Source organism: Esox lucius, chromosome 20, assembly GCF_011004845.1.
Source record: "Esox lucius isolate fEsoLuc1 chromosome 20, fEsoLuc1.pri, whole genome shotgun sequence".
In the NCBI taxonomy this organism is placed as follows: Eukaryota; Metazoa; Chordata; class Actinopteri; order Esociformes; family Esocidae; genus Esox; species Esox lucius.
In genome coordinates, this window is record NC_047588.1 from 17,806,842 (window position 1) to 17,817,037 (window position 10,196).

At 42.1% G+C, this 10,196-nt stretch overlaps 1 protein-coding gene across 1 annotated transcript; it reads right to left on the bottom strand.

Moving 5' to 3' along the window:
* Nucleotides 1-92: 92 nt before the first annotated feature.
* On the bottom strand, nt 93-10,196 carry trim33l (tripartite motif containing 33, like). The gene is made up of 15 exons (XM_010901248.5): nt 9,795-10,196; nt 9,507-9,699; nt 8,290-8,405; nt 7,937-8,072; nt 7,339-7,459; nt 7,092-7,208; nt 5,377-5,491; nt 5,149-5,295; nt 4,892-5,003; nt 3,209-4,623; nt 2,931-3,130; nt 2,606-2,708; nt 2,408-2,476; nt 702-836; nt 93-481 (listed from the first exon to the last, which is right to left on the bottom strand). The coding sequence occupies exons 2-15, from the start codon at nt 9,697-9,699 to the stop codon at nt 203-205; spliced, it is 3,258 nt and encodes a 1,085-aa protein (XP_010899550.1). The 5' UTR covers nt 9,795-10,196; the 3' UTR covers nt 93-202.

The window sequence follows — 10,196 nt, forward strand, 5'->3', positions numbered from 1 at the left end:
GACTTATTTTACTGCATAAAGTAATAGCAAAAGGTCTATTCTATATAGAGTACTGCATTGTATAGTGGTTCAAAATGATCAAAAGTCACACATAACCCTTCTATATTTAATAGATAGATCATATTGTACAATTTCTGCTGTATACAATTGTCTGACAACATAGCTGTCCTTTCTGAGGTAGGTAGGTCTTTGAGTTGCAAGGTCAATGGGCATCACTCAGCCTGCATCGCTTTGTGTTTTTGTCCATATCATCTTCACTAGAGAGACTTTCCATAGTTTTGGGCACTTTGATTTTGTTCACAAACTCCCTCATTCGCTTCAGAGTCTCTGCAGCGCTTGGTGCCTCTGTTCGCACCGCTTTACCCCGCTCAACACAGCTGCTGCCAGGGGAACTGAGGAGAGATGGGTGGAGAGCGGTCCCAAACACAGCACCTAGCTCCACCTGAAAGCTGCCTCGCAGCTTGATACAGGACTCCTGGTCCTTTGAGAGAAGGGGGAAAAAGATTGAGGATGTATTGACAATATTGGATGTATTGTCTTCACAAATGCAATAAATTGTACATTGTGGTTTTGTCTGTAAATTATGATTTACAAAATGGTAATTTTGCTAGATACCAACATTCCAAGTGTTTCAAACTTCATAGTGAATGTTCTCCTAAATAATATCATTTTTTAAAGTAAAAGCTAATAAAAAAAAAAACCTTTGAGTTCATTAACATGTTGTCCAAAAGTACCCAGACGTCAGAGACAAATTCGGAAGGGGTGCGATATGGCGGTGATCGGTGTTGAAGCAGCCTTCCATGTATGGAGTCAAGACATATTGAATCTGAGGGGGGCTGAAGAGAAAACAGTATGAGAACTCCCAACAACAATTTGCTAAATAATAACAAATATTTAAAAGTATCTATAATGGCACTAGAAAATCATCAAATTTTGTTGGCTAATGTAAATGTCATCTGATGATATAAACTGGGCTATTTGGACAGTGATACATTTGTAAACAGCTCCTCCAGTTCAGAGGTGTCTGACTCTTGTGAGGGGCTCCTTTCTCCAAAATACAGGCACAGGTGTACATTTTCTATTAAATAGTATAGTTTAAAACAGATATGTCACAGCTATTCTCTTCAAGTTTTGCCTTGATTTAATCAAATTTCCAAATCAAGCGCAAATTCTCATCATTACTAAAACATGTATATAGATTATATTACTACATTTATCATAACTATACTTAGCAGACAATAATAATAACATAATGAAGAAATAGACTCTACCCTTTATAATTCATGACCCTGTACTTTCAGGCATCATTAGTTGTATGCTAGACAGGAATATATAATGATAATGTAACTGTTTAATGCAAGGAAGAATCATACACTCAGAATTTGTTCTACTTGGTTCTATTTGCGACACCTGACCCACTGTTAGTGTCATGTCTACAACTCATTAGATTTCACAAGCATTTCAACCCACTTACATCACAAACAAATAATTCAGGGATTATTCGAAGGTCATGTACTAATAATGACCAGATATTAATAATCATCACATACTAATAATCTTACTCTCCCCTTTTAAATATGGAATAATCCTGAGTGAACAGACAACTTGGTATGACTGCCAAGTCAACACCATCTAAAATCCATAAGCAAAAAAAACAAACAAAAAAACCAATGCATTTTAGGTAAGAAAAATAATAATGCACATGCCGAACAGCAAGCTCAGTCAAAATCTGTGAATGTTTAATATATTGTTTGACCTGTCCTTACATTATTAACTAGAGTTTGATATCTGGACTGTGTTGTGATTGCCAAATCTCAGCTGAAGCACATGTGGAGCCAGTGGTCACGTGTAAGGCAGTGGTGGGAAGCTACAGCCTGTGGGCCCAATCCCATTCAATCAAGCTTGGTGAAGTGTTCTGTAAAAATAAACAACCCACTGACAAAATTTAGCAGACAGCTGTATCCACAGGGGCCTACAGGAGTGTGCAGAACCACATTTGGGTGTTTTTTGTACTAAATCAAATCCTAGCGCTGCAGATGCAATGCTCTACCAACTGAGCCACGTCACTAGTCTAGAAAACTCACGTCACAGTGCAAAGGAGAGGGCAATATAGACTACATGACCAATTAACAAGCTCAAATCTACCCAGCCATATCCAGACACATCAGGTCAGTATCGTATTTTAGAAAGAATGCAACAGCATAGCTTGTGCACGCACACACACACACACACACACACACACACACACACACACACACACACACACACACACACACACACACACACACACACACACACACACACACACACAAGTAAACAAAATCATCCCATTCATTTCTCCGACAGACACAGTGTCTGCCTCTACAACAGGAAAAATACAAATAAAATACATTTTTAACACACGCACCTCAGTTGGGCTGCAAAGGACGTTTGTGTCATTTTCACATCTTAGGAAGAGGAGAAGATGCTCACATTTCTGTTTACAGAGGAAGGAAACAAGCAGTTCATTCCATGATTGCTTGTAAGTGCTAAAAGGTCCATTTTGAAGAGTTATTCAACTAAGCAGAATGATTCAAATTTGACTGGACATAGGGGTAAATGTTACCCTTTGATCTGCTATGTTGAGACACATAGTCTTGGGCCGGTCATCAGCATAGGGGTCTGTGTCGTCGGCCAGGTCCTGACACAACGAACACTTCCAATCCTCCCTACAACGCAAAGAGTACACACAGCTTTAATACAAGGAGTCCCCTTCTTTAACATCAACTCCACCACACTGGAAACAGACTCCCAAACCACTACAATAAGGGCCAGTTTTACCGACACAGATTAAGCCTAGCAGTCCGACATTCTCCACCGATCTTGGTCTTTCAGTCCTAGACTAGGCCTAATCTGTGTATGCAAAACCGGCCATTCTTTAGAGAGATTACCAGAAGCTGGGGCCGATAGGTGGAATGTGACAATCCCGGTGGTAGCCCCTCCCACATGACACGCAGAGGAGTGAGCCACCAACAGTACGGCAGGCGGCGCAGCTCACACACTGGAGCAGGGGGGGAGTCCCTGGGGAGGAGAGGGCCTTAGTCCAGAGGAGGTCTTCCGACTCTGATAGTGCGTTGTCATCACCATGCGACTGCAACGACAATGTGGGTATAGCATTTAAAGCCTGACCTTATATCAAGAAGAAAAAACAATTCCACAGCATACTAACCTGTTCATCATTAATCTCTTGGAGGATAATCTCATTTTTGCTGGCCCCTTGGACGAGGAGGAACTGAGGAAGAGGGCATCCGGGAGCAGGTATGGAAATGGGTATCCGAAATAGAGACACCCTGGGCTGCAAGAACGTTGTGCTAATGTGGATGCCATTGGTCGAAGTCAGTGACTGGGTGTTCGGTGGCCTGGATGGCATTTCAGTGGCCACCAGCGACCCTGCTGTGGTTGGGCTCGGAGAACTGCTCCCCAACAGTATCTCTTTAAAGCTTGTAGGCATCCTAGTTCTCCAGTTGTTCAGAGTGTAAGAGACAGGCCCGATCGCCTTCGCTTCCCCAAGTCGCCGGTCACGATCCGCTCCGTCATCGGTGTGGGTCACAGTCCCGCCAAGAGACACAGCGAGCGGCAGATCTGAACAGGTGCTGCCCGTGGCGACGTCCACATCCCCGTCACAGGCAGACGCCACGACCCTGTCCCCAGGATCCACCTCAGTGACCGTAGAGGTGGGCTCGTTCTCCCTGGCCGGACGGTCGGGCTCACTGGCCTGGCCTGACAGACTAGTGGGAAGGAGGCCTCTGTCACAGGGGGAGTCTGCCAGGGCTTTCACCGGGAGGACGGGGGCCGGGTTAACACAGGGAGACCCAATGAGGATCCTCAGGGGCTGACACCTACTCGGATGCAGGGCCACGGTTAAAGTTTGTGAGGATGCTAGGTTTGGGACAGAGTTGACCATGGCTGAACGAGGAGGGACATTCAGGGTGTCCGCAGAAGAGGATTGGGGGGAAGGTGAGAAGCAGTGCTTGCCGGGCGAGTATGCGTGGAACGTCCAGGATTTTCCATTCTTACCGCTTCGAGACTGTCTCGATCCAGGTGGCGGGGAAGCTTTGAACTTCCCGTAAAGTCTGGGTGTGGCCTTGGTTGGTGGTTGGGCAGATGGGGAAGTGGGAGACTGAACAGAGGAAAGCTGGGCGTCTGGGGGCACTAACGGCGACTGGACGGGACCCGCAGGGGCGTCTGCCGGCGGGGTAGGGTTCGATGGAACACAACACAGCGGATTAGGATCCAGGCAAGGCTTTGAAGGGGCTAATGTAGACAGGCAGGTCTTGGGGGGCACAGGACTGCTCACTGGAGGGTTGGAATGGGATGGATTACGAAGTGGCTGGTCCTGGGAGCGGGAGGCCTGGGAAGTAGAAGGCTGATTGAGGAGGCTGGGTGGGGCAGGGGAAAGACAAGGGACCTGGAGGACAGGGTTATGTGAAGGAGGAACCGAATGGATGGGCACGGGAGCAACATGGGAGGGGTTTTGGTCAAATGGACTATTCGGACTTTCTTGGGTTCTCTCAGGGTTTCTGGGGGACTCGTCCTTTCGAACATGTGATTTGGCAAAGGGGACAATATCCCCCACAACTTTACCTGGGGAAAAAGGGGGAGGATAAAAGGTTAGGATTGTTGTAGCATTGATTCATTTGTTACAACAAGGGACTGTGTGGTTAATCAGTGCTAGCATCAATCAGTGATATTGGTAATGACTGCTCTTATTCTCCCTTGTGATTCTTCGGTTGGAATGTGCTTACATTATTCCAACACAGAAAAGCAGCATTGAAAAATTACGTAATTCAAACGTTTTAGAAGAAAACCTAAATGAGTGAAACGTTTTGGAACAGGAAAATAGGAGACTTACAAAAGGAAGAAACATATTTCTTGAAGTCATCACTAATCACCAGCTGCAAACTAAGCATGGACTCTGGGGGTGCAGTGTTCTGAGATAAGATATGCTGCAACTGGGTTACAATCTGTGGAGAAAGGAGCATGTGAGTTCACGTAGCAATGATTATGAAGTGTGTTAGGGTGAGACGAGGGATAAGGCACTCAGATTCCCCAAGAGAAACAAAATTGTGGGTTAGCAGCCTTGCACATTCAGAACACGTGAGATCCTACCTGGCTTTTGCTGGAGAGCAGGGCAAAGAAGTCCTCCACATTCAGGGCTCTCTCTGCAAAGTCAGCAACATACTCCTGTCTTTCCCTCAGTCGGTTCAAGGCACTCCTTCTTGTCTCAATCCCCGCCACCTCTGAATCAAACATATTCTGGGCACACAAATAAGCGTTTTATCACCTCAGTGAAACACAGAACTGGTTTGGTTTGTTAATCTCGGGTCGCTGAAATACCTCTATGTAACTGTAGATTGATACAGCTCTCGATTTCAAGAGTTGGACAGTGGCAATAAGCATTCTTCTCAGGCTCTCCCTCAACTTAGACTTGAGTTCTATTATGTCCAGCAATCTGCAAGTAGGAGAAATCATTAAATATGTATAATGAATCGTGCATTGCACTTCAAAATGTAAGTTTTTGTAACAGTTTGAAGATGCAGTTTGGGAAAATCCAATACAAACTTCCAATTTTAGGCTGGATGAGTAATAGGTGTTTATGTGCGTAATCTATAAGTAGAATGACTATTAGGCTATATCTCAGTTAGCCATGAAACTCGATGACACAGGGAACCCATCACCACATACATGATATTGGACCTAATTTTCAGCAACCCTTTTATATTCAACAGTGCCACTTTTACAACCTGTGGCAAAAGTTGCAGACTGTATCCTTAACTCAATTTGCATTCCATAAAATATGTTGTATAGATTCTGCTACAAACCTTCACAAAATGTGTTAATGGATATACAGTTGTGCTCATAAGTTTGCATACCCTGGCAGAAATTGTGAAATTCTGGCATTGATTTAGATATTTTTTTCTACTTAAGAATAGCGATCATATAAAGCAATTTATTATGACATAGTTGTTTGGTGCCCTTTTAAATCATTATGATAGCAGAAATCATCCAAAATGGCCCTGATCAAAAGTTTACATACCTTCTTACAGACACAAAAGGTGAGACACGCAGGTGGAAAGGGCAATTAAAGGTGAATTTCCCACATGCGTGGCTTTTTAAATTGCAATAAGTGTCTGTGTATAAATAGTAAAAGAGTTTGTTAGCTCTCACGTGGAGGCAATGACCAGGCTAGATGCTGACCATGGGGAGCAAAAAATAACTGTCTAAAGACCTGCGTAACAAGGTAATAGAAATTCATAAAGATGGAAAAGGATATAAAAAGTCATCCAAAGCCTTGCAAATGCCAGTCAGTACTGTTCAATCACTTACTAAGAAGTGGATCATTTGGGGATCTCTTGATACCAAGCCAAAGTCAGGTAGACCAAGAAAGATTTCAGTCAGAAGAATTGTTCTGGATCCAAAGAAAAACCCACAAGTAACCTCAGGAGAAATACAGGTTGTTTCAAGGAGCACAATACGATACACTCTGTACTCTGTCATTGATGCTAAAGGGGGCAATACACAGTATTAAGACTTTTGAACAGGGGTCAGTTCATTATTTTCTTTGTTGCCATGTTTTGTTTTATGATTGTGCCATTCTGTTATGAATCCCATTAGAAATAAAATATATGTGTTTTGCTGCTCACTCATATATTCTTTAAAAATGGTACGTATGTATATACATACATACACACACACAAATACAATTCTCCAAGGGTATGCAAATGCTGGAGCACAACTGTAAAACATAAATTACATCTAGGTATTGGAGGAATGCGCCTAAGGACCAACAGGCCATACATATACTTATCTTGTTACATATAAACGTATAACTCAATGGACCTGCTATGGTAACTAAACCAAGCTAATCTTGCAAGTTTAAATATGCAACTGCAGACGCTAACCCACAAACCTCATTCCATTTATTCTGAGATGCAGAGGGCCGATGGGAAACAATAAGAATGATGCACTTACGTGACAAAAGGCTCATGCCCATATGACAAGAAACTCCTACTCCAACATTATATTTAAATACCAGTTTAACTAGTGTTTACCTGCCATCCATGTCCTGGAGGCTCTGCTTCACTGCCTCTCTCTGCTGCCACACTCTCTGCACCAGGAGCTGAAGCTGCTCTTTCTGGCTTACCAACGCTTCATGAAGGAACTGAAAACTGGATGGAATGGAAGAAAAGGCTCAAGAGAGCAGAAGACTACGGTCCCTTAAAAAAAAATTATATATATATATATATATATATATATATATATATATGACTGTATTTACAAGGAAGTAAACAAACATACCTGTGGTTCCTGTGATCCATAAGTTGACAGTCTCGACAGGTCAGCTGATTACAGGTCAAACAGAAGAGCTTGATTGGCTCATGTCTGTGGGTGACACAAAACTTTGTGGGGGTGGGGAATCCTGCAGAGGAATATCAAAAGATAAATTATGTTCACACGCCTGAATGTATTGACTGTGTCCTGGTGTGATAAACACATCTGAATCCTAGGGAGGCCCAGGTCTTCTCTCTGAACTAGTTATTCTAGATTTGTGAGGGCCAAATGGCCCCTTAAGTTTAGTAAAAATCTGAGGAACTGTGGACATTTGGCAAGCCGGTCAGAGTTTTTTAGGCTTAGGGTTAAGGTTCTGGCTATATTTTTGGATTTAGTTTGGGAAACTTTTTTCAATTGAACAACATTCTCCTTTCGTAAAACCAATGTGTGTCAAAGTGCAACGCCCAAGCAGAACATAAATATGACACTGTGTGTGAACAAGACCATATGCAGAAAAGCATTTAGTCTAATTCTACAGAAGTCTCTGTAAAGGACAACAATAGTGTTCAGAAGCATTGTACTGAGGAGGGTATATCATTGCAAACTGTAGATGTCAAGGACTGACCTGTTGGGGGTTGCAGTAGGATGGTATGGTCCCTGGTCACCTTCACCCTCCTGTGGGCTGATACGCACTCCGAACACAGTGCTTCTCGACACTCTATACACCAGCCACTCGCCACAAACCCCTCACAACAGGTACACTACAGTAAAGTAAACAGAATGAATGAGTTTTAATGAAAATAATCCAAATAAAATCAGAAATGCAACATGTAATGTCTTGGTTCTGTGTTTCATGAGCTAAAATGAAAGATCCCATTTTAATATTTACAAAAAGCCTATTTCCTATGGTGAAATCCAAAGATTCGAGACTAATTTATGCATTTAAATTGACTGATGAATTACATTACAATCTCTCACCTTGACATTACCATTCCAAAGTTCGTTGGATGAGTTTTTAAGAAAGACATTATCAGTGACTTCCAGAATGTTGAAGGGCAGGTCACAGGACGGACAAGCAGGGAATAGAGAGACATCTGTGGAAAGATAAAATTAGTGTGTGTGTGTGTGTGTGTGATTGGCAGTTTTCGGTATTTTGTCTGGCCTTCCTTCTAGACCTACATAATAAAAACGTGACCTTGTAGTTATAAGGTTCCGTCTGCCAGTCTAGTTCTAATAAACTCAGCATGAACATGTTGCATTAAACAAGTTTAGCTACGTCGTTTTTGACATCCTGCCACTACATTTGGAGCGACTGTTGTCGGAAATCAGCCTATAGTCGCTCACACTCTCTGTGATGCAACTTTCTCTCAGCTTCACATAAGTCTAGTTACTGCAGTTCCTGCGTCACTACAAGAGACTGCGGTCTATAGCTACTTATCAACAATAGCGAGCTAGCTTTGGAGAAAGATATTTAACGTTGCATTTGCTGCCCTGTTTAGCACCATGCCTTTCGTTTTATATGAAATAGCTAGTTGCTGATTCAGCTAACGGTAGTAACATTTTCAGAAAACCATGCTACTTTTCGAGACATTATCACACTTAAATACGATTACCGACCACATAACTCATTCATAACCGCCAAATTTGAAACAATACCTACTAGACAAGCGCACCAGTAAAGACAACAAGAAACAATTCATCTGGAGAACTACGCTAAATGTATATTATTCAAGGTTATTTATGAAATGTGGTAACCGTCTTTTTAAAGTACTCCTTCAATATTGTCATAGAAGACACAGACTCTCATCTGGGTCTTTAGCGCGAGCCACCATGTACTTTATTTTGGAGGTACAATGCAGATGTTATGGTCATTAATCAGCAATTGGGTATAAATAATTGCTAAAGACGGTTAACTTCATAATGATATGAGAAATCAAGGACTGATACGGTTCTCTTTACAAAATGTATCGTTTGAGTCTTAGAGAACTGCAACTTAAACTTACATGCAATAATTTTTATTTAGAAACAAGGATTATGTGATTGTATCAGTCATCTTTGCGATTCGCAGATATTAGTTATTGCAAAATCTTACGCCAAAACTTCAGGTCGCAAAACAAAAACCGTCGAGTTTAATCGGCTATATTATGTCACCAACCCCAGTCATGGTTTTTAAAAAGCTTGCTTTGTAATAGTACCTTTATTTATCTCTGACTTGTTCGTGGGCAGACATGCTTGACAAATTGAATGCAAACAAGGAAGCAGTTGGGGATGTCGCTCTTGATTCAAGGTAATCCCACATCGTACACATTTTCCATAGGTTCCTGATTCCTTCACTAATTTCGGGCCTCTTTCGGTCGGTATACTACCGCCACCTCCGCCATGGTTCATCTGTGTGGAAGAGTTGGACGGTAAAATAGCATTTAAGGAGAAAACCTGCCTTGCACTATTACCCATAATATTTTAATAATACAATATAGACATACCTCTGTTGATGATTGTTTTCACGAAAACCAGAATGCCTTTATCTTTCGATGTTGAGATATATCCTACCGTAAGATAAGCACTCGTGCTCCATAAAGTAGGCTAGATAGCATGACGCTACTCCGGATATTATCTCCGAAAGAAATAGAAGGACGGAAGAAGTTCAATTGGACATTGTACGGTTATTTTGAGCAAGGGGTTTTTACCTAACCACATAATCTAGCAACGGATTACCGATATTTCTGACATTACCACGTGGAATTAAAATATAATATCCAGTGGTGTCCTGTCTAGATACATTGTAAATTGAAGAGATACATTGTCTATTCTAGAGTAATCTACTTCCTATACACTTCCGTCATAGCCTGGAAACGAGGTTAATTCTAGAGTTGCTAGCTAGCTTG

Coding starts and splice junctions, on each gene's coding strand:
- trim33l (XM_010901248.5), bottom strand. CDS start 9,699: ATGAACCATGGCGGAGGTGGCGGTAGTATACCGACCGAAAGAGGCCCG. Junction 8,406..9,506: donor CAAGTCAGAGATAAATAAAG/GTACTATTACAA, acceptor ATCTTTCCACAG/ATGTCTCTCTATTCCCTGCT. Junction 3,131..3,208: donor AAGAGATTAATGATGAACAG/GTTAGTATGCTG, acceptor TTGTCGTTGCAG/TCGCATGGTGATGACAACGC.